The sequence below is a fragment of the Heteronotia binoei genome, chromosome 2 (genome assembly GCF_032191835.1).
Source record: "Heteronotia binoei isolate CCM8104 ecotype False Entrance Well chromosome 2, APGP_CSIRO_Hbin_v1, whole genome shotgun sequence".
Classification (NCBI taxonomy): Eukaryota; Metazoa; Chordata; class Lepidosauria; order Squamata; family Gekkonidae; genus Heteronotia; species Heteronotia binoei.
In genome coordinates, this window is record NC_083224.1 from 80,711,893 (window position 1) to 80,736,831 (window position 24,939).

The window sequence follows — 24,939 nt, forward strand, 5'->3', positions numbered from 1 at the left end:
CTCCACATTGCAATTGAGAGAGCCTGGCAAAGCAAACTATTCCTCCCCCCTTCCTCCCCAAGCCAATAAAGAAAATAGATGTTTTGCTCTGTAGCTCCTGTGTAATTGAGCAAGCCTTGCAAAGCAAGCTATTATGCAGAAGGAAGCAAGATATATAGAGAAGGAAGCAGATGACAGCCAGTTGCTTGGGGGCCTGATATGGCCCTCGAACTGCATGCTTTACACCTCTGGATTAGATAGATTCATGGAGGATAAGTCTATCAGTGGCTACTAGCCATGGTAAGAACATAAGAGAAGCCATGTTGGATCAGGCCAACGGCCCATCAAGTCCAACACTCTGTCACACAGTGGCAAAAAAATTTATATACACACATACACTGTGGCTAATAGCCACTGATGGACCTGTGCTCCATATTTTTATCTAAACCCCTCTTGAAGGTGGCTATACTTGTGGCCGCCACCACCTCCTGTGGCAGTGAATTCCACATGTTAATCACCCTTTGGGTGAAGAAGTACTTCCTTTTATCCGTTTTAACCTGTCTGCTCAGCAATTTCATCGAATGCCCACGAGTTCTTGTATTGTGAGAAAGGGAGAAAAGTACTTCTTTCTCTACTTTCTCCATCCCATGCATTATCTTGTAAACCTCTATCATGTCACCCCGCAGTCGACGTTTCTCCAAGCTAAAGAGTCCCAAGCGTTTCAACCTTTCTTCATAGGGAAAGTGCTCCAGCCCTTTAATCATTCTAGTTGCCCTTCTCTGGACTTTCTCCAATGCTATAATATCCTTTTTGAGGTGCGGCGACCAGAACTGCACACAGTACTCCAAATGAGACCGCACCATCGATTTATACAGGGGCATTATGATACTGGCTGATTTGTTTTCAATTCCCTTCCTAATAATTCCCAGCATGGCGTTGGCCTTTTTTATTGCAGACGCACACTGTCTTGACATTTTCAGTGAGTTATCTACCACGACCCCAAGATCTCTCTCTTGGTCAGTCTCTGCCAGTTCACACCCCATCAACTTGTATTTGTAGCTGGGATTCTTGGCCCCAATGTGCATTACTTTGCACTTGGCCACATTGAACCGCATCTGCCACGTTGACGCCCACTCACCCAGCCTCAACAGATCCCTTTGGAGTTCCTCACAATCCTCTCTGGTTCTCACCACCCTGAACAATTTAGTGTCATCCGCAAACTTGGCCACTTCACTGCTCACTCCCAACTCTAAATCATTTATGAACAAGTTAAAGAGCATGGGACCCAGTACCGAGCCCTGCGGCACCCCACTGCTTACCGTCCTCCACTGCGAAGACTGCCCATTTATACTGACTCTCTGCTTCCTATTACTAAGCCAGTTTTTGATCCACAAGAGGACCTGTCCTTTTACTCCATGACTCTCAAGTTTTCTAAGGAGCCTTTGATGAGGAACTTTATCAAAAGCTTTCTGGAAGTCAAGGTAAACAACATCTATCTGGTCTCCTTTGTCCACATGTTTGTTCACCCCCTCAAAGAAATGTAACAGGTTAGTGAGGCAAGATCTTCCCTTGCAGAACCCATGCTAAGTCTTCCTCAATAACCCGTGTTCATCAATGTGCCTATTCATTCTGTCCTCGATAATGGTTTCTACCAACTTTCCCGGTATTGAAGTCAGACTGACTGGCCTGTAATTTCCCGGATCTCCTCTGGAGCCCTTTTTAAAGATGGGGGTGACATTTGCTACCTTCCAGTCCTCAGGAACGGAGGCAGATTTCAATGAAAGATTACAGATTTTTGTTAGAAGATCCACAAGTTCAATTTTGAGTTCTTTCAGAACTCTCGGATGTATGCCATCCGGACCCGGTGACTTATTAGTTTTTAATTTGTCTATCAGTTGTAGGACCTCCTCTTTTGTCACCTCAATCTGACTCAGGTCTTTCAACACCCCTTCCAAAATTAGTGGTTCTGGGGCGGGCAAAAAATTCTCATCTTCCACAGTGAAGACGGAGGCAAAAGAGGAACCTCCGCATTCAGAATCACCAAGTCTCTAAATCCCAGAGCCAGGAGGCAACATCAGGGGAAGGACTCAGCCTTTACACTGTTTGCCATCCAGAGGAACTGGATGGCCACAGTGTGAGACAGGATGCTGGACTAGATAGACCGTTGGTCTGATGCAGTATGGTTCTTCTTCTGTTCTAAAACCGGTTTGTTCTATAGTTCGTGTTCTGAATGAAAAGCAATAGCCATTTCTTATCGTTTTGCCCTCTTATGGATTTCAGTGTAATCCATTTATATATAATTTCAATATAACAGATGGTTTTGAACCGGAGATGGCTCTACTGCATGAAACAAGTGCAGCCACCATTAATTGGAACAGCCTTTTTGTTAAAACCTTGAGTCAGATTTAATTGCCCGTTCTTAACTTGTTCTCGGTAGCCTTTTAGGCTACCTCAGTAGTAAAAATTTACTAGGCTAAGGTTTGAGTGCCCCTCTCTTGCCCAGTAAGGAAAGCGCCCAAGAGTTCTGCTATAAAAAGGCAGGAGTCCGAACTTCTCCCTGAATACTGAACCTTAGTCATTTATTTGACTTCTAGGCTGCCCTTCCTGGCATGCAGGGCTCAGGGCAGCTAACATCAGGTTAAAAACAGTCTAAATCAGTTATATCACAATAAAATACAATAAAAATACAATTAAATACTAATTTAATTTAAAACAATGCAGATGGTGCAAAAGGTAGGTAAGGGGGCAGGGGAACCTGAGTGCGCCAGATTATCATTCCGTCACACCTTGAATATAAATGTGCATCTTCCATTCATTCCGACACAGTGCAGCCTGAAAAGCCACACAATTTTTCTATTCAATTGAATTTATTTTTTATCTGCCTTCCTCCTTGAACAAACAGAAACCAGAAAGAAAGAAAGAAAAATGTTAGGAAGATTTGGATTATATACAACTTGTCATTGCAAAATGACAGGTGGAAAATAAGTGGGCTGTTCCAGAAACACAAGCTACAAGAAGCAGAAATGAGATAGTCTGTGCAGAAGTAACTTACAGGAAAGCTTGAAAAGTCTGGGTTGTGTCTTTAAAGTGGACAAGTAAAACATTTCTATCCTATTTGCAATGGTGACTTAGTCACAGCTGCTTCTTCCCCATTAATAAGATCATGATTATAAAATACAAGTGGCAGCCAGCAAGCCTAAGAGACTGATAGAGGCAGCCAGCCTGCTGTTTACCATATTGCACAAGAGTCTAAGCTACCCCACCTGGCATACAAGACTGGCTTCCTTCCACCTCATTTTAGGAGGAGGGCTATTAGTCACTAGCAGGGGATATCTCCATTCTCACTCAAGCACTCTTGGATGCTTCAAGGAGCTGATTTAACAGTCCCATGTTGTGTTAACATTTTTTGTCTGCAACTGGTTTAGCTAAATGCTGCCAAGTAGATGGATGGGAGATGTACAAACTCTGTCAGTAAACTGTGCTTCAGCAAGTTGCTATACTGAGGATATCCTCCAGCACAAACAAATCTGCTGCTCAGAGCAACCACTCAACCAGATCTTGTCACTCCTCTCCAAGAGGAAGAGGAAGACTGCAGATTTATACCCTGCCCTTCTCTCTGAATCAGAGACTCAGAGCGGCTTACAATCTCCTATATCTTCTCCCCCCACGACAGACACCCTGTGAGGTGGGTGGGGCTGAGAGGGCTCTCACAGCAGCTACCTTCTCAAGGACAACTCCTGCGATAGCTGTTGCTGACCCAAGGCCAGCAGCTGTAAGTGGAGGAGTGGGGAATTAAACCCAGTTCTCCCAGATAAGAGTCCACACACTTAACTACTACATTAAACCGGAACCATTCACAAGCACTCTTTGGGTGCGATCTGTCAACCAGTTATAGATCCACCTAACAGTAATAGGATGTAAACCACATTTTACCAATTTGTCAACAAGACTATCATATGGAATTTTACCAAAAGCCTTACTTGAAATCAAGATAAACTATGTCTACAGCATTCCCCTGATCTAGCAAAGTAGCCACTTTTTTTTTTAAAGGTTAGTCTGACATGATTTGTTCTTGAGAAACCCATGCTGGCTTTTAGTAATCACAGCTGTCCTTTCTAAATGCTCAAGGACTGACTGTTTGATCATTTGTTCTAAAACTTTTCCAGATATAGATGTGAAACTGATGGTCAATAGTTACCTGAATCCTCCTTTTCCCCTTCTTGAAGAGACGTCATGAAGTCATACCTTCCAAGCTGCTGCAGCAACAGCGCTGAGGTGACTGCACCTTGAACAGGGAATCACGGATTTACCTGCTGCATATGAATGTCAAGAGGATCCTCATTAATGCAGCCTGCAAGCCTCAGGAGGAACTGGGCTTCTTGCTCCCCTGCCAATAGATGAGGGCTGTAGTCTGAAATCCTTGTACTCTCATGTTAGGAGAGTGACTGCAGCATGGCTCAGAAACTTAACAGGAAGCAAGGTATTGAGAGGAAAATGTACCATGGAAAGGCAGTGACTATAACAACTGGTGTACAGAATAACAACTTGTGGCCATCCCTAGCTACTCCTAGGAGCTAGGGGAAAGATGGAATTCTACAATATGAAATCCTTAGCATGCCTGTGGTTTGGATCATATATTCAGAGCATTCTGGCAAGGAAGCAGTGGGGGAAGCACCAGTCGTTTCCGACTCTGGGGTGACGTTGCTTTCACGTTTTCACGGCAGACTTTTTACGGGGTGGTTTGCCATTGCCTTCCCCAGTCATCTACACTTTCCCCCCAGCAAGCTGGGTACTCATTTTACTGACCTCGGAAGGATGGAAAGCTGAGTCAACCTCGAGCCGGCTACCTGAACCCAGCTTCCGCTGGGATCAAACTCAGGTCGTGAGCAAAGCTTAGGACTGTAGTACTGCAGCTTTACCACTCTGCGCCATGGGGCTCTGTTGAGCTGAAACAGTAGCTGTACTCAATGAATTATCTCCACCAATTTCAGATAGTTTAGATCAGGGGTGGCCAAACTTGCTTAACATAAGAGCCACATAGAATAAATGTCAGATGTTTGAGAGCCGCAAGGTGTGAACATCAGATGTTTGAGAGCCACAAGACATGGAGGGAGGGAAGCAAACAGATGGGGAAGGGGAGAGGTGAAAAGAAAGCAACTTTAACTTTAAGTGCATTCTCCAAGATGCCAGCTGGCTTGGCTTGGAGAAGTGAGTTAGAAATGCCTTTGCCAAGCCAGCCAATGAAACATTGGGGGCTTCAAAAGCCACACAATATGTGTGAAAGAGCCACATCTGGCTCCTGAGCCACAGTTTGGTCACTCCTGGTTTAGATGGATAGAGCTGCTGGGCCGCTTGGAATACGATTGGCATTCTGTTGGCGTTTAACCATTAGACTCACAAAGATCTAACAATCTGGAAAAGCCCTAAGAGAGGGAATATAGGTGTGGAGTTTATTTTTGTTTTTTTGAAGCAATGGATTTCTCAGGAAACCAACACCCCACCTTTGATGGTACCTCTTTCATTCCAGGTACTGGATTTCCCTTTGGCACCTACACCCATACTAGCATATTCATAGCACCTGTGAAGTGATCCTTCCTGCGTTTTGGGTCATCAAAGCACATCAAGTATCATATCTTAGCTTCAGGAGGGCTATCAAGGTCCACTTAATACTTAGATCACCCTCTGGGGAAAAACCATTTGTCTGGGAACCTTCCTGTAAACACACTGAGGTATTGTTTTAGGGGCAACCTTGTCGTTGCCCTAGGGTACATTTTTCTTATAAATACATGAACCCAACTTCTGTAAATGGGCTGTCTTGACGTTAGCTTCACATAAGGCAAAGTGCTGGCCACCTCTCTTCCACAGGCCTGAATCTTCGGCCAGGTAAATACAGCTTACCCTAAAACCACTATTCCCCTACTACAACCTTTATTTATTTGGTTAGCTCTTGTTTGACTGATTATTGCGTGTTCTGTGTATGTATGCTTTTACCATCTATTATGTCTCAATAAAAATACCATCAGTTCAAGACGACGACAACATTGGATTTATATTCTGCCCTCTACCCGGAATCTCAGAGCAGCTCACAATCTCCTTTATCTTCCTCCCCCACAACAGACACCCTGTGAGGTGGGTGGGGCTGAGAGGGTTCTCACAGCAGCTGCTCTTTCAAGGACAACCTCTGCCAGAGCTATGGCTGACCCAAGGCCATTTCAGCAGGTGCAAATGGAGGAGGGAGGAATCAAACCTGATTCTCCCAGATAAGAGTTCATGCACTTAACCACTACACCAAACTGGCTCTCTTCAACATCTGCCTGGGTTGTCTGAGAGTTTCTCAAGGGAAAAAATCCCCACAAACTTTGCTGGAGATCTCTGCAGTTACCTTTCACTCATTAAGCAGGTCTCTTTAAGAGTTAAATTCCCCCAAATAATTAAGAGACCTGCCTTTTGGTAACACTGTTGTTTTACTTCATGTGCCAATGTTACAGTTTTAATCAGTACATGGGGACTACAATGCAATCCTAAAAAGTGTTATACCCTTCTATGGCCAATGACTTCAATGGATATAACAGGATACTACTTTTCTTAGGATTGCACTGTTAAATTACTAAGGATGGCATCAGATTAGGTGTCCCAGCAGTTTATCCTCAGGATTGGACCTCAAGGTATTTTGGGAAATGCATACCTAGAAGCTGGGGGGAGGAGGGAATGCAAGCCACAGGAACTAGGCTTGCCAACTTTCTTAAAGCGTGTTCATTTGTTTTAACTTTGTTAAAGCATATTCATTTTTTTTAACTTTGTTAAAGCACGCAGAGGGTTGGACTAGATGGTCTGTATGGCCCCTTCCAACTCTATGATTCTATGATTAAAGCATCCATCCACCAATATCTCAAAAGGGGAAAAATGTAATTGCAGCCTTTGCTGTCCAAAAAGCCAGAGAATTGTATAATTCTACCAGGAAGGGGTTTAATAATTGGGGGAAGGGTGGGGACAGGAATCCCAGCCTCTAAAAGGGACCCATACCAATACAAAAGGGTATTCAAGCTGAAAGAAAGTTACAAATGCTTCCACCTTTGCAACTGTAAACAAATCTCTCAAACTTGTCAAACAGAGATTTAAACATGTTCACTCAACAATTTGCTACAGCTGCAAAAGCAACTCAGCTGCCTTCTTCTCCTTGAAGCCCCACTATAAGCAAAGTCACCACACCTAAAACATTCAAGGGAAATAAGCTCTTTTTCCATATCTTCGAATCATTCCATTGCCTCAGGCTGCATTCCCTCCACATCTCGACACTTAGAATTCACCAGTTCCCTGCGGATCTCTGGGGAGATTTGGAGATGGCTCTGGAATCTGAGCAGCTCCAAGAGGCTTTCCTTTTGCTCTGAGGAGAGGTCTTCTTTGTAACGCTGAACAAAAGTCAAGAGACACTGGTGCCAAAGAACAGGCAAGGTGCGTTGGTCTGTCCGGAAAGCTAGGAAATGGAAGACGAGCGCATCTACAACACGGAAGGGCAAGGCATACTTCTTGTCAATGAGTAGGCGAAGGAAAATGCTGTTGGCACCACTGTACTCCATCTCAGCGATCTTTAGCATAGCAGCCCTGTGGAGATTAGAAGACAACACAGAAGAAGGTTGCTGAAGCTCACAGACTAATTAATTAATTATTGTATGGCAGTGGGTGTAGTATAGCCAGGAGATCCAAAGATGTCTGGAAGCCTGAAACGCTACTTCTTTCTGTGGCAACCTAGGTTTGTTTTTTGGGCTGAGAGAACTGTGACTGACCCAAGGTTGTCCAGCTGACTTCATGTGGAGCAGTGGGGAATCGAACCTGGTTCTCTAGATCAGAGTCTGCCACTCTTAACCACTACACCAAGCTGGCTCCCAGCTCACAAACTAATCATCAAGGTGTCAAAATGAACAGAGAAAAGGTGTCAGAAAAACAAAATATTTTAAGAGAATGCCCCTAAAATAGCAGGTATGTTCTACACAGTTGCTTTTGTATTCATGCTATCACTTTAGCATGCCTTCTGAAAATATTCTATAGCAGGAACAACATGCAACAGAGTAGGATACCTCCAAAGATACCACACTGGCCTTCAAAACTTTTTTGACCCAAGAAAACCAGAGAGACATGAAAAGATGGTTATCCTCTAATTCCAGTTTTAGTTCCCTTCCATCCTCAAATTAGCCCAGTCCCCCTCTTCCTTACCCAGAATGAAGAACAGGGATAGAGCACTGTGTAATAATGCTGCCCACAATTATGGCTTCCCTCAGTGTACATGTTCCTGATTCACACAAGGGGATAAGGATTCCTGGAAAAAAGGCAGCAATGGTTAAAAGTTATGTATCTTTCAAACTTTACAAAACTGATTAACGTGACATTAGAGCTAAAATTATTTTTTAAAGCCTCAGCAGCAACATAGTTTGGCATCTGAAATATCTGCCAGAACAATAATATATGTAACTCCCAGGTATATTGTAAGTACTCCAGAGCATGAAAATGCAGGCATAATGAATATCGCTATCGATCAAATTGGAGAGCACAGAAAAATATCTAGAAATCAAATATAACAACATTTGTTCTAAGATGCTACAAATTGTAGATATCAAATATAACAAAATCTGTGTTCCAAGACACTACACAATGTAGTGTCTTCGAAAACAGATTTTGTTATATTTGATTTCTAGATAGTGAATACCACAGCACAGCTGGAAAACATTTAGAAGAAGAGATTGGATTTATACCCTGCCTTTCATTACCCTGCCCTTCACTACCTGAAGGAATCTCAAAGTGGTTTACAATCTCCTTTCCCTTCCTCTCCCCACAACAGACACCCTGTAAGGGAGGTGGGACTGAAAGAGCTCTCCCAGAACAGCTCTCAAGCAGGACAGCTCTGAAAGCACTTGTGGCTGACCCAAGGTCACATCAGTAGGTGCATGTAGAGGTATGGGGAACCAAACCTAGTTCTCCAAGATAAGAGTCTGCGCACTTAACCACTACACCAGCCTGGCTCTCTCTTCTTCAGTAAAGCAAATTGAATAATGCTTCCAAGTCTAAATGAGTAACTAGAGGTGTGCATTTGGCATAAACCGAGCCAAAAAAGTATCTGAAAAATAATTCACCAGAATACAAATCAGAGAATCTGTTTGGCTATCTGTATAGCTAAGTCCAAATAAAGCCATTTTTTCATTTTTCATTTTAGTTATTTTCCCAGCTTTTTTCCCAGCTGCAAGAGGAGCCAGCCCAGGAGCAGCCAGGGCAGTGAGAGCTGAGAGCTGCAAGAGAGGATCAGCAGAAGCCCACCTCTCTTGTTTCCCTAACACAGATTCTAGGGCTAGCTTCTCCTGCAGCAGTTTAAACTGAACCACAGGAAAAGCCAAGGGAGCCCAGGGTGCGGCTGACTTTTTAAAATTGGTATTTTTCTTCTCAGGTCTATCGGACTCAAAATAATTTGGAATTTCCAAAAAAACCCAGATCCAAATACCAAACCAGTATCGGGATTTGGGATTTTTCAGAAATACCAAAAAAATTCATGTCTGACATGATCTGAACCAAAAAAATACAATTTTGGAGGTTTTTAACATACCTCTATGAGTAACTCATACCAGGCAAATACAGTACACTCCATTTTATGTAAAGATTAGTTAGCCCTGATCCCATGTTGGAGATCTGATTTAAAGAGCTAAAGAGGTGCTTGCTTCAGGGAAACTAAACTCTCATTCTGCAGCACTTCCCCTTAGGCAGTGTTATCCCAGCAGACTCCTTTCTGGTACTGAAGACTGGTTAAAAGAAAAATGCCACAGGCACTTAGCTTGTTCAACTATAATTTACTCAATTATAGAGGTGGTGAATATAGAGAGGGTCCTCATCTTTCCTCCCTCTAAATCAGACAACCCAAATACATCTTTGTTTTCTGTAGATTAAGACAGATATTTCAAGAACTGGAGCTGCCACTACCAAAGTCTAGTTTGGCTATTATTTGTAATCACTCTTTGTATAAGGAACCAGGATATCAGGAACCAACAACTCAGAGGCTTGCAAGGTCAGTTGCCCCCCGCACCATCTTCCCTCTTTCCACTCCAACATCCATTTGGAAATCCCAACTATGAACCCAACTATTTCCCTCATTTTATTTTCCAGGGCCTTCATATTAGTTTTAGCACCTCACGCACCTCAACCTACCTTTTTCAGTTTCTTCAGCTCAGTAAAGAAGGATGATATTACAGAATTAATACAATCTATAATTTTCTGTGTGCACTGAAACCTTGCTAGACAGGGAGCGCAATCATCACTTTACCTGATTCACTCTGTTATTGCCAGATCTGCTTTTTTTCCTCATCTCCTTCCTGTCTTCTTACCAGTTCCCTTCTTTTCATATTCACTTTCACAATCAATAATCTCTTCTCAGCACTGTTGAAATTCTACCCTGATAGTGTGAATTCATCTGCGCTGACTGGCTCTAATGTACAGTAGAATCCTAAGCAGTTACACTGCTCTAAACCCACTGAAAATAGGTTTAGAAGAGTATAACTTTACTTAGGATAGGACTATTAACAACTTAATTTCTACAACCACTAGTCTCTTAGCCTCACAATCATTTTCTTTGGCATGCATTACAGATCATCACCTTTACAGCTATCTTTAAAGAGCTGGTCTTATGATTCCACAGTAGTCAACCTGAAGGACTGCCTACTCCCTATATGAACATACTAATCTACTCTCATTATCTTCTGAGGCTGTACTTGTTGGAGCAAGAATCTACATAAACCCAGTCTGACAGCTACAATATGACAGCTGGTGATCTAGCTGCCAGGCTAGGTCACAGTGACCTGATCAGCAGACCGGCTTGAGCCGGCAGAAGCCAAGTGATGCAATCTGCTGAGTCAGCACGGCCAGGATTGGCTGCTTGGACTATATATGATCTGTGTGTGCATCACACAGGTCTCTCCCTGTGAGATGGTGGTTAGGCGAAGCACTTTGTCCGTGGAGGTGATATTGTATAGACTGCACAAGAGAGCACTTGTTGTGTATATATGTTAATACACCTTTTGGCACTAGTTGCACGTGTCTGCCTGATTTTCTTTCCTGAAGCCCTGTGTCGGGCAAGTCATCTCCCTCACTCTGCTACTCCCGCTCCGACAGGGTTATGGGCCCAGGGCGGTTCCGCTGCGCGGAGGAGAGAGTTGAGAGTTGAGCTGACTGTGAGTTTGGAAAGAGCCGGAGGCGAGGAACGCCGGTGAAGGACACAGAAGCACCACCGTTCTCTGTTTGAGAGCCAGAGGGACGTCGGCAGCCAGCTGTGAGGAGGAGTCGGCACGATGGCTCAGCAACAGCTTGGAGTAGCCGTTGAGAAGCTCACCTCAGCCAACTACGCGGTGTGGAGCCTGAGAATGCAACACTACCTCAAGCGTGAAGGGCAATGGCTGTTCGTGAGTAACCCCCCTGCTGACTTATCTCCTGCCGAGACTGTGTTATCGGATAAGGCACTGGCCAACATAGTGCTATCTATAGGAGATGACCAGCTGGTTTATGTGCGAGGGAAGGACACTCCCAAGGCTGCCTGGGACGCGTTGAGTGCGGTGCATGTTAGCACCACTGCTGGTTCCCTCATGGCCTTGACAAGGAGGATGTTCCGCACCGTTATGCCGGCTGGAGGGTGTGTGAAAGATCACATCAAACGGCTAACGGACTGTTTCGTTGAGCTGGAGGCAAGAGGCAAGACTGTAGCTCCAGACGACAGAGTGTACATTTTGCTGTCGTCGTTGCCACCTGAGTACACTCCCCTGATAACTTCTCTGGAGACGGTGGACGTAGCGACCCTGACCATGGAATACGTCTGTGCCCACCTGCTTGACTTCCAAGAGAGAATTGCGGCCGTGAGCTGTCCGGGGGTGTCGGCTGGGCAGCGTGCTGTTATCGGTGTGTCCGGGAAGACAGCCAAGAATGAGCCAGCTTTTGCTGCTGGCAGGCGTCCGAAGGTGGAGGAAGTGGAGCCGACTGCGTTTGCAGTCCGTCGCTGCTATGGATGCGGGTCGTCGCAGCACCTGCTCCGAGCTTGCCCTGAGAGGGAGAAGAGGCGGGGGCGTGTGCGGCGAGAGCGGAGGACCGCCAGCCCGTGTGAGGAAGCAACCCGGCTGGTCACGTCTGCAGTAGAGAGCACAGGGTCTGCTTGGATTTTAGACTCCGGGGCAACGAGCCATCTCTGCTGCGAGAAGGAGTTGTTGAAAAACATTGACAGTCCTGAGCATAAGTATGTGAGATTGGCTGATGGGACCACTGCCAATTCTGTTTGCTCAGGCAATGTGGAATTTCCTGCACTGAAATGTATGTTGCAAAATGTGTTGTATGTACCCTCACTGCAGTCTAACCTGTTGAGTGTTAGCACACTGTTTGACCAGGGATACCAGGTGAGATTTGAGAAAACCTGCTGCAAAATCCTGGGAGGTGGGGGAAAGTTGCTTGTGACAGGAAAGAGGGAAGGTAAACTGTATGTGGTCCAGAGTGATTGTGCCCAGGTGGCTCAGGTGTCGAATGAGCCTGTGCACAATAATTGTATACATTTGCTCCATAGGAGACTTGGGCACTGCGGATTTAGGGCGTTAAAGAAAACCCTGGAGCTTGTGCCTAGTTTGAAAGTAAATCCTTGCAAATGTTACTTGGATTGCCAGGTCTGCAAGAAGACCAAAAGCAAGGCGTGTGCTGTTGCTAAAGAAAGCTCAAGGGAAAGCACACGAGCCCTGGAACTAGTCCATTTAGACGTTATTGGCCCATTGCCAAAGAGTCTGTCGGGGAGGAGATACTGCTTGGTGGCCACCGACGACCACACGAGGTACGCGTGGGTTTTCACCATGGTGCATAAGTCTGAGGTGTATAAGACATTCACCAAGTGGGTCAAAGCAGTGGAGAGACAATTAGGGGTTAATCTCCTAGCTGTACAAACCGACAGAGGGGGGGAATTCTTATCTAACCAGATGAAACGTTGGCTGGAGAACAAGGGCATTGCCCACCGTCTGACGAACCCGGCAACGCCCCAAGAACATGGGCTATCCGAGCGAACAGGCGCCGTGTTACAAACATTAATGCACAGCATGCTCGAGGATGCAAAGCTGCCAATTCGTTATTGGGCGGAAGCGATGCATTGCTCGGCATACGTACATAATAGGGTTTGGTGTAAGCCTGTAAATGATTTGCCTTATAAGCGGCTATATAACCACTGCCCAGATTTGAGCTTTCTGAGGGTATTTGGAACCCAAGCCTGGGTGAATATTCCTCTGAAACATAGAAGGAAAGGAGGTGACCGGGCAGTGAGCCTAACCTTTCTGGGCTACCAGCCAGAAACCAAATCATATCGCTTTTGTGATAAGCGGGCGAAGCTAACCTTTAGTAGGTCCGCTGGATTTAGTGAGTCCAGCTGGGCAAGATTGCACTCTACGGAAAGAGACCTGGGAATGCTGCCAAGTACCGATAAGAATGTTGGAGCGCAGCCCAGAAGCCCAGCCCAGGAGGTGGCACCCAGTGGGGCTGGAGAAGGTGAGCCGAATCCTGGCACAGGGCCACGGGTGTCGGCTAGAGCCACAAAAGGCATCCCTCCTGATAGATACGGGTTCCCAAGTGCAAACCAAGTCAGCACCCCTGAACCGGAAACATACGAGGAGGTGCTGAAGCTAGGTAGTAAAGAAAGGCTAGCATGGTTTGCCGCAATGCAGAAGGAATATGATTCCTTGCTGAAAAACAGAGTGTTTACTGAGGTGCTAAGGCCAGGCAACCGGAACATTATCTCCTGTAGGTGGACCTACCGGTTAAAGAAAGACGCAAACGGAGCCGTGCAACGAAAGGCCAGGTTAGTGGCCAGAGGGTTCAGCCAAAGGAAGGGAGTGGATTATCAGCAAGTGTTTGCCCCCACTTTAAAAGCTGAAACCCTCAGGGCAGCATTGTGTAAGGCTGGAAGTACGGGGCAACAAGCCCATCACTTTGACTTCGAGACAGCCTATTTGAACTCCCCCTTAGACCAGGAGCTGTTTATGGAACAAATCCCCGGTTTTGATGGTGGGAGTGGTGTGTTAAAACTGAACAAAGCCTTGTATGGTTTGAAACAAGCCGGACACGCATGGTACAAGTGTTTGAAGTCAGCATTAATGAAAGTAGGATTCAACCAGCATCTGGCAGACCCTTGCATGTTTAGCAGGGTGGTGGGAGAGTCCAGAATGATAGTCCTCATCTTTGTGGACGATCTGATTGTCTTAGTGGACTCCAACCAACAATTAGCATGGTTTCAAGAAACAGCCAGTAAGCTGTTCACTATCAAGCACCTGGGGCCAGTGAGCTACTACTTAGGGGTGGAAATAGCGAGGAGGGCCGATGGTTGTTTTGAACTGTCCCAGAGCAACAAAGTGAGAGCGCTGCTAGCTCAGTATGGTATGAACGAAGCTAGCAGTGTGCAAACACCCATGACCACAGGTTATAGCAAGGAACCTGAAGGTGAGATATTCAAGAATGTACCATTATACCAGTCCCTGATCGGGTCCTTATTGCACCTAGCGTGCTGGACCAGGCCAGATATCAGCTATGCGGTACATATATTGTGCCAGAAAAATGCTGAACCCCACCACAAAGATTGGGTGGCGGCTAAAAGAGTACTACGTTACCTCAGCGGCACAATAGAACGTAAGCTATCCCTCAGAGTAGGAGAAAAACCTGAACTACGCGCCTATGCTGACGCAAGCTGGGGGGACCGGCCCAAGGCAAAATCAACCACAGGAATTGGAATATTTCTGGGAGATGCCCTAGTAGTATGGAAAGCCACCAAGCAGACCCTGGTGGCATGTAGCACGTGTGAGGCAGAGTACGGTGCCATAAACGAATGTGTACTTAACCTAGAGTGGGCAGTACAACTGATGAGGGACTTTAGCATACCTGTAAATTTGCCAGTTTCAGTATATACTGACAACTCAGCAGCCAAAGAACTGACGGAGAACCAAGCTGCTCGAGGGAAAAGCAAGCATATACTTATCAGGTACCAAAATGTGAAGGAAGCAGCGGCTAAAAACCTCATAAAAATAATAAAGTGTACATCGGATGAGAATGCCGCTGATATATTCACGAAATGTTTAACTGCAAGTGAACATGAAAACTGTGTAAAGTGTTTGGGTATACTGGGTTTAAATAGATTAGGAGGTGTGTTGGAGCAAGAATCTACATAAACCCAGTCTGACAGCTACAATATGACAGCTGGTGATCTAGCTGCCAGGCTAGGTCACAGTGACCTGATCAGCAGACCGGCTTGAGCCGGCAGAAGCCAAGTGATGCAATCTGCTGAGTCAGCACGGCCAGGATTGGCTGCTTGGACTATATATGATCTGTGTGTGCATCACACAGGTCTCTCCCTGTGAGATGGTGGTTAGGCGAAGCACTTTGTCCGTGGAGGTGATATTGTATAGACTGCACAAGAGAGCACTTGTTGTGTATATATGTTAATACACCTTTTGGCACTAGTTGCACGTGTCTGCCTGATTTTCTTTCCTGAAGCCCTGTGTCGGGCAAGTCATCTCCCTCACTCTGCTACTCCCGCTCCGACAGTACTTTGGTGCTCTCACCATGTGAGGCTAGATAGGTGGCGACCCAAGAAAGGGCCATATCGATCATGGAACCAAAACTTTGGAACTTCTTTCCCAGGGGGAGATTCTTCTCCCTATACTGTTGTTTCCCATGAACTGATGAAGACCTTTTTGTTTGATTTGGTGTTCTCCCCATTAGCTGTTACTGACACTTCTCCCTGGTTTTGGTGTTGTGTGTGTTTTTTTAAATAGTTTAAATATTTTACATACACTTCTATTTTAAATACTGTTTTAATTTGTTGATGTTTTAACACTGAAAATCTGATATTTGCTGAACAGTAGACCCTGTTTAGGTGAAAAGGCAGCATAGAAATATTTAAAATAAATAAATAAATTAAATGAATGATCCAGACACAACTTAGCTCCACAAATAGTCATGGCAGAGTTCTCTCAAAACGCAAGACATTCCGTTTTTGGTGAAAAATGACACTGTAAGCCTGACTCCTGACCATTCAGTAAATTTTTATAAGCAGGAGTTACACAATGACAAATTTAACAAAAAAAGCTCATTTAAAAAGGCATGCTCAAAGTTCCCTCTACCTAATAATCCAGCTGGCAACCCTCCATCTTTCAATCTGATTGCACTGTACTCTCAGGTTCCTCCTACCTTTGAACCAGGCTCCAGGCTTGAACAAGGCCTTCTTCAATGCCATGTAAAGATGGAAATTGAGCCGTTTATATTCAGCAATGTCATCTCTGATTCGAGGGAGTAGCACCAAGTTGTAAAACCTCTGAGCCATCTTCTCTTTGAGGTTTGATGAAAATATTCTTGAGAAGTAATAGAGGTGGATGGCAGAAGAGAAAAAAGGAAGCATAATGATACGTGCAAGTTAATAAGGCTGGGGAGCAGTCACTGCTAAACCTCCTCTGTTGGATATGTATTCTGTTCTGTGTGAACATTCACACAAAATCTGCAGTCTTGCCCTTATACTGCATGATCCCTCAGGTACAGAATGTCCTTTCAGATGTATATGCAAGATGTTTTCCACAATGAGGCAATGCTTAAAATCATTGTCTAAAAAGCCATCCCTATCTATGAGGAGATTCATTTATGACACAGCTTATATGTTAAAAACAGAGTTCCATACGGTATTTGCCATATAGAGAAAGAGGAACCAAAGCCCTCCTGTGTCAGAAAGCATGCACCAATGATTGGATGCATTTTCCCTTGTGGCTTTCCCCTACACCTCCTGAGCATCATGCTCAGTTTCAGGTTCTGGCTCAAAAAGGTGGAGCTTGAATGACTAATTTTAAAAGTTTGTCATAATCAGGTTTGCTCCATGAAGTTGGAGGGTTTTATTCTGTCAAGAGCAACATACATTCTGTTGGTGCAGGGTATGTCCTGCCATCAGAGTCCCTTGAATCAGTGGACTGCATCATCATTAGTGGAACACAGTGGCATGATACAACCCATCACCTGCAAAGGAATCACATGAGAGCATCCCCACCTGGTTGCTTGGTACATGGCAGCTGCTGTCCATGTTTCTGGTTCTGTGATATAAAGGATCTGTTCCCAATTGGATAATGCTGGTATGATCTTGAAGGCTTTGGGCAGTTTTCCACTTCTGTATTTTGACAGAACCTTTAAAAAATGTATAAGTGGTTAGATCCAAAGACTGACAGGGAAGATTGTTCATTCCAAGAAACATTCAGGGATATTAATCTTATCACAATCAGAGTGGGTGGGGAGCAGCCTTCTGTGCCATCCGGGCATTGCATTATCTGGCATATTCTGAAAATACAAATATGAATCAGGACTGAGTTTCACACTAATAGGTTGAAACAATATATGAGGAATTAAAGTTAATATTAAAATAAATTAACACTAGTATCCCTGAATTATTCTTAATGTGTTTTCATACAAGATCTTGTATATATCCTCCCTTTCTTGCCAACAGAGACCCAAAGCAGCTTATATCTTTCTCCTTTCCTCCGTTTTATCTTTGTAACAATCACTGTCACCGTCTGAGCTCCATCTGATCACATGTACAATCACTTACACTAAAGCAGTATTACACTTACTTCTCTGACACCCTTATAGACCTCTAGGACACGAGGGTCAAGCTGTGGCATGAGCCGACCTGATACTTCTGACATCACTGTCTCTACTTCCGTTTGTTTTTCTGTGATCTTCTCTGTGATGATGTCTGCTAAGGTGCGCCTATCAAAGGGAAACACAATGGAGTCATTTCCAGCCTTGGACCTTCTCAACCATACGATTAGCAAACCTAACTGTACAGGCAGCCATAAGACAGTTTGATGCAATATCTGTGTTCTGAGGAGGTTCCACCTCTCCCATGTGAAAGACCTTTTTACTGAACATCAAAGATTTCCATTTGCAATTTAAACTGCAGCAGTCCTAAGAACACCTTCTTATAGGAGCAAGTCCCAGAGAATAAAATGGGTATACTTCTGAACAGACTTCCTTAGGTTTGCACCTAGGTCACAAGCATAAATAATGACAAAGAGGAAGAAGTCCTAAGTCCATGTTGCATAAAGACATGTGGTTTTGTACACTATGGAGGCTATATACTTAATTTACCAAAACACCATAAATAGCATGTAGGTATCATGCACTAAGCTCCTAGAAGCATTTATTTCTACCATTTCTATACACTATACTAATTAAGATGCAATTAAGAGTTGGGCCTCTAGTTATCAATGATATACTGAATGCAGCTAGTATTGACATAATGCCTAAAGCACCATCTGCTGGCTAAAAAAGAAAAACTCTCCCCCAAATTAACTGAAAGCATTGCTGGGGACCAAAATTTTACTGTGAATTTCAGGAAGTAATGCTGATTCCCTGTGTCAGTTACTGTAAACAGAAGGGATAGAACCGCTACAATATCTTGTAATTGCTCACATATGAATTAGTGAAGATGAATTCCTTCTACGCAATTATCTCCTGCCTTGCAGGGTTCAACAAAAACAAGCAAATACTAATATGCGAACTGAGGGCTAAGTGCTACTGCAGTGCTGTCCTTAATTTTGTGGTTTCCAAGAGTGGTACCAAGATTATGAGAATCCCTGCCATCCTATGCCACGTGTTCACAGCCCCACAAAAACTAGCAGTTCATCTCCTTGTGCTCTTGGGTACACTTGAACCAGAGGACTGTGTAGAAGGAATCTGTCAACTATCATAGTTGAACGAGCCCAAACTCTCAGAATACACTGAGACATCATCTGAGTGAAGAAAGTACCTCTTTGAAGCTTGTCAAGTGTAACTGTTGTAAAACCAGTCATTGTTATTTTTTTTCAGCCAGTAAATGAAAAGATTACAAAACAGGAACACATAAAGAGATCTAGACTAAATCAAGGCACTGACTGATAGCCAGTAAATTAAATGCTAAGGCCTCAGCCTTGCACATATTTTCACATAGCAGCCCAACAACATGCTTTAATTGGGTTAGAAAGGCAACCCCACCACCACCACCAAGTTTTACATTAGCATGAACTTTCACAGATAACCTATACAAGAAATAGGGTCATATGTAGTACTTGTGTTGGCAGTAGTATGTGTGAAAAGGATCTAGGGCAGCATTTCCCATTTGCAGGGTTGTGACCCAGCACCAGGCCACAGAAGCCTCAATACTGGGTCACAAAAAAAGCCAAAGCTAGCCCCACCCCAACAAAGCCTGAGCTCTGCTCCGCTTCCTTCCCCCACCTCTCTGTTGTGCAGAGAAAAGCTAGCTTTGAAGATTGACACAGGCTGCAAAGCCCGAGTTCAGTTTTCCTTCCTTCCTTCCCCCGTCTCTGTGCTGTGCAGAGAAAAGCTAGCCTTGAAGGCTGATACAGGCTGCAATGCCTGAGCTCCGTTTTCCTTCCTTCCTTCTCCCGTCTGTGTTGTGCAGAGAAAAGCTAGCCTTGAAGACTGACACAGGCTGCAAAGCCTAAGTTCTGTTTTGCTTGCTTCCTTCTCCCATCTCTGTGTTGTGCATAGAGGAGCTGGACTTCCTCTCCTTCCTTCTCCCCCACTCCCAGTGTTTGAGAGAGCTGGAGTCCACTGGCACTTTAGACCCATGAAGTGTTCTTTAAGGTATGAGCTTTCATGTGCCTTGCAGTATGTTCTTTTGGGGAGATTTCCCCGGGAGGCCTGGGTGGCAAAGAAAGTGGGGGGATGTTTTTTTCAGCCGGGTGGGATGGATAGTGGGCATTCCAGTAGCTATTTTTTTTTTTTACCAAACAACCCCTGGGCAGAATTGTTGCTGGCTGGGATCATCTGATAGTAAGGTTTTTTTCTTTGTCCCTCTTTCTTTCTCTCTCTCTCTCTCTCTGCAAGTGGTGCTCTGTCTGTATTCTTGGTGCTGGGGGGAGGGGAGCAACAGTGGGAGGGCTTCTAGTGTCCTGGCCCCACTGGTGGATATTCTGGTGCTTTGGAGGCATTGTGTGAGAGAATTTTGGACTGGATGGCCCACTGCCCTGATCCAACATGGCTTCTCTTATGTTCTTTCTTTCCATGGCTTTCTTTTCTTTTCTTTTCTTTTCCTTTCCTTTCCTTCTTTCCTTTCCTTTTTTCTTTCCTTCCATTTTTATTGGATGAAACTTTTCTGTTCATCATATTGTTGTTGCAGACATAGCAGCTCTGCCAATGAAAAGTTAGCACCCCCAGTTGGAGCCAGCTGGCCTTTCTATGAGATTTGTGTGAGTGAGCAAGAGTGAGAGGTATGAGGCAGAAAGAGATTATTGCAGATTACTGCTGTATATTTCAACAGCACTGGAAGTGGTAGTACTATGAACTTGGCACTATTTTACTGTTCCTGCTTTTAACAGCTGTCTGGTACCAAAATTAAACACCTCCTATAGATATTAAAAAGGATTGAAGAAGTTCACTGGCTAAATATCTGCACAACAGGTTGCTTTTAAAGGCATGAGAAACACAGCCAGTAAAAAGCTGCAAGCCCCTCATAAATATCCTTTTTGTCATAACTGCAGAAAAGCTTGTATGAACTTCATATAACTTGAAATTCATTAATTGCATACAATTCTCTGCTACCTTTCACAGCAATTTCCCAGTGTTTCAGCCAAGGAAAAGGATGAAAAATAGCTGTCAAAAGGTTTTCTTGAAACCAAGCAAGTTTGGTTGTAGCTTGAAGCAGGGTTTGTCAGCATATTTTGAGGTAGAGCAGCTGCCAGGGCCCAGTGTGGGTGGTACACAGTGCTGGCGTTCCTGATGGCAATGGCAACAGCACTCCCAACTGCATACACTGGCCAGTGCTGTTGAGGAAGGGATGTGTAGGTGGTGCAAGCTATTGAACATGGGCATTAGGAGTGCTTGCAAGCTGGAGAAGAACAAACAGATAGGTGCATACAGGTGTGGGGGTAGAAAGAGAGGACCCTAGGAATTTATGAAAAAGTTGCAGACTGTCCACTTTCCACCCCCGTTTTGGCTCAGCATGAGTTTCAGAGAGATTTTTCTGAAAACAAAGTTACTTCAGGAGAAGAGGCAGGTATGGTGGAAGTGACATCACAGGAAGAGGTGGAGTTTTGGTTCCGTGTGCCCCGGAAGTGAAATTACTTGGCCCTTGACCTGGAAGTGACACCACAGGAAATTACATAATTCCTGTCTCCCGGCTCCACCCCCAAAGTCTCCTGGCTCCACTCCTGAATTTTAGTGGACCACGAAGGAGAAATGTAAAAATAACCAGGCCATGGTGGGGGGGGGAGTTTGGGAAATCTGATCTAGAGTTTTAGTGGACAATACACTAAACATGAATCAGCAGAGTGATGCTGTGGCTAAAAAGGCAAATTCAACCTTGGGCTGTATCAACAAAAGTATAGAGTCCAGATCATGTGAATTGATGAGATCACTTTACTCTGCTCTGGTTAGACCTTTCCTAGACTATTGTATTCAGTTTTGGGCACCACAATTTAAGAAGGATATAGACAAGCTGGAACATGTCCAAAGGAGGACAATGAAGATGGTGAGGGGTCTGGAGATCAAGTCCTATGAGGAAAGGTGGAAGGAGCTGGGTATGTTTAGCCTATAAAGGTTGGTGCAGTTATTACCTATTTCCCCAGAAAGTCAGACCAGAGCCAGCAAGTTGAAATTAAAAGAGTTTTTGGCTAAACATTAGGAAGAGCTTCCTGACAGAGTGGTTTCACAGTGGAATAGGCTTCCTCGGGAGGTGGTGGGCTCTCCTTCTTTGGGGGGTTTTTAAAGCAGAGGCTAGGTGGCCATCTGACAGCAGTACTGATTTTGTGAACTTAGGCAGATCATGAGAGGGAGGGCAGGAAGGATTGCATCAGTGCTTAGCTCTTGTGACCCTTTCTTAGATGTCCAGAGAAATTTGCTGATCATCACTCTGGGGTCAGGCAGCAGTTTTTCTCCAGGCCAGTTTGTTTGGAGGGGTTTGTTTGTTCTGCCATCTTCTGGGCATGGAGCAGGGGTCACTAGGGATGTGTGGGGGAGGGGAGGTATTTGTGAAGTTCCTGCACTGTGGGTTGGACTAGATAACCCTGGAGATACCTTTCAATTCTATGATTCTATGTCCAATGTGAGTGTTAGGTGGACAGACTGCTGCTTCCCAGATGAAGGAACACTCACAAAGGATGTAACCAGGGAAAATTTCCATTTTCTGCACCAGCTTTTTGTGTCTTCTATGTACTGTATGTGGAGGAGGTATTTGTGAATTTCCTGCACTGTGCAGGGGGTTTAACCCTGGAAGTTCCTTCCAACTCTATGATTGATTCTATGCAGAGACTGCTTCATATTTTCAAAAACACTGATTTAGTTCATTTAGTCTCAGCAAAACCAGTCAACACTACAAACACACACATGCACAGAAGACTTTTATTCAACTTAGATTTTGTCACACATGGTAAATTTTCAAGAACACACAAGCCCATGGTACACTGATACTTACCGCAATGGTGGGTTCTTGTTCATGAACATCTCAATAGCCTTTTCATCTTCCATATTCACAGTCACCTCTTCACAGCACTCTCCTTTCGCCATGGTTGCAGCTTTCTCCAGAGATGGCCACTCATCATCCTCTGTGTCTGAATTTCCATCCTTTGATGTAGGTCCTAGAAAGAGAAAGTTAAAATTAGGGTTGGACATTTTATCAACTCAAGCAACTCACTCTGTTATTCTTGCCATCAATAATGGTGATTCAGAAAACATTCAAGGAGGTAATGGTATAACGGTCCTTTGAATTTCCATCCACTATATGATGTGCAAAGGGCCCGTCACTCTGGAAGTGAGCAACATGAAAGCAGGCACATGAACACATGAAGGTGCCGTATACTGAAGCAAATGTTTTGGTCCATCAAGTTCAGTATTGTCCTCTCTGACTGGCAGCAGCCCTCCAGGATTGCAGGAAGAAGTCTTTCACATCACCTATAGCTTGGTCCTTTTAACTGGAGACACTGGGGGTTGTGCCTAGGATCTTCTACATGTCAAGCAAATGCTCTACCAGTAAGCTACAGTCCCTCTCCACTACTGAGCCACAGTGCAAGCAATGTGACACTTCTGTTTCCAGTGCTTGAGGGGCCCTGTCCACCAGTTATGAAAAATGCCAGGGCTAACATCTACTTTGTTGATCTTCTGCAATAAATCAATGAGCAAGCTGGACTGATGCACAGCAAATACCCCAAATTAAACACCTCTGAATTTTCCTGTGACATTCAATACAAACTATTTATTTCAGGCACAATTACAGGGACGTAGAACTGCATCCTCTCTGTGAGGCTACTCACCTCACCTCCTTACATTTCATCATTTTTGCTAACGCTTTTATTTTTCAAAGCACTATCTATCCTTCAGGGTTGCCCTCTCAGAGTTCCTGAAGGGTTCACTGCTGTTATTCCTAGTGAAATAAGGTTGAAAAGCTGCATGTTGTCAAAAGCCAGAGATCAAATCCATAGCAAAACCCAGGCTACCAAACAACAGACATTAACTTTTAAGCAATCAGAACAAAATCCTGCAACAGATTACATATACAAGAACATTATCAAAACTATACTACAAACTATGCAAGGCACATATATGCTGATAAATGTATCAGTATGATACAAACAGCCCTAACCTGGGTGGTCCAGGCTAGCCTGATCTCAGCAGATCTTGGAAGCTAAGCAGGGCCAACCCCGGTTAGTATCCGGATGGAAGACCACCAAGGAAGTCCAGGGTCGCTACACAGCAGCAGGCAGTGGCAAACCCCCTCCAAATGTCTCTTGCCTTGAAAACCCTACTGGGTATAAAGGTGCTTAAGAAGTCCTTTTAACCCAGCCCTAGTCATGTTTACTCAGCAATCAGCCCCACTGGTTTCAATGGGGCTAAACCTGGGATGCTAAGATTGCAGTATTTATCGGGGAATACAGAAATACCTTTTCAGCTGAAGTTGGCAGAAATACTTAACAGTGCGTGGCTTTCCAACTGCTTTCTGAACAGCTTCTGAATTTGACCTGCTAAAAAAGATACAGAGGGCGTGGGCCTAGCTGCTGTGCTACTTCCCGGACCGCTTCCTTGTTGTTTCTTAATCCAGACCATTCTTCGCCAGTATTCTCTCGTACTCACCCAGGAAAGTCGTTTTCTTTGACTCTTCTCTGCTAGCGCCGTGCTCGGCCTCCAGCTCCTCTTGCTGGATTCGCGCCTGCTCCAGGATCCTCCGGGAGAGCTTCTCATCTACATACCCATCCTCTTCTTCGTCGCCGCCCTGCCCTTTACCCCTTGTTTTCACGCGCGTAATGGGCTTCACTAACTCTCCTTGGATAATCTGTTCAGCCAGAGAAACGTTCCCCTCCGGCCCCTTAGAGCCCCTCGCCCGCTTAACCTTAGGCATGCTCCCCTCCGAAAAAAAGAAACACATGTGAAGACAGCCGCAAAGGCGCATGCGCGACGTGCAACCTTTGCGACTGCTGTATTTCAAAGGCTCCTCCCTTCGCGCACAGTGCTTTCTTCTTAAAGGCGCAGGTGCCTTTTTACCTCTCCCGCTTCTTTATTTAGATACTATACTGTTTCTATCCAGATAGAGGTTAAGTTACAACAACAATGCTAATAAAATGCCCAGGTTAAACTTCCAATAGCCGGGCTAACATCGACAACAAAAACAAACAAGAGAGAACTTTAAATTTCGTACAAAAGATTTCTGCATTTGTTTGTAGCTTGACTGGGGGAGGGGGTTAGGCAAAATGCCTGTTGTAACTTCTTGAAGACCAGATAAGTAGTAGGTGATGTGAAAGACCTTGGAAAACTGCAGCCAGTCTGAGTAGACCATATTGACCTTGATGGACCAAGGGTGTGATTCAGTATAAGGCAGCCTCATGTGCTCATATTAATGAGTCATAAATGTTATTAATAAATGACAATAATGTTAACAATTATTATTAGTAGCTCCTTCAT

The 24,939-nt window shown here is 44.6% G+C and overlaps 1 protein-coding gene across 1 annotated transcript; it reads right to left on the reverse strand.

Annotated features, from left to right (window-relative positions):
- Positions 1–6,923: 6,923 nt before the first annotated feature.
- BYSL (bystin like) lies at positions 6,924–24,467 on the reverse strand. The gene is made up of 7 exons (XM_060231416.1): positions 24,115–24,467; positions 22,463–22,625; positions 17,619–17,757; positions 17,045–17,178; positions 16,204–16,364; positions 8,191–8,293; positions 6,924–7,581 (listed from the first exon to the last, which is right to left on the reverse strand). The coding sequence occupies exons 1-7, from the start codon at positions 24,428–24,430 to the stop codon at positions 7,233–7,235; spliced, it is 1,365 nt and encodes a 454-aa protein (XP_060087399.1). The 5' UTR covers positions 24,431–24,467; the 3' UTR covers positions 6,924–7,232.
- Positions 24,468–24,939: the final 472 nt, after the last annotated feature.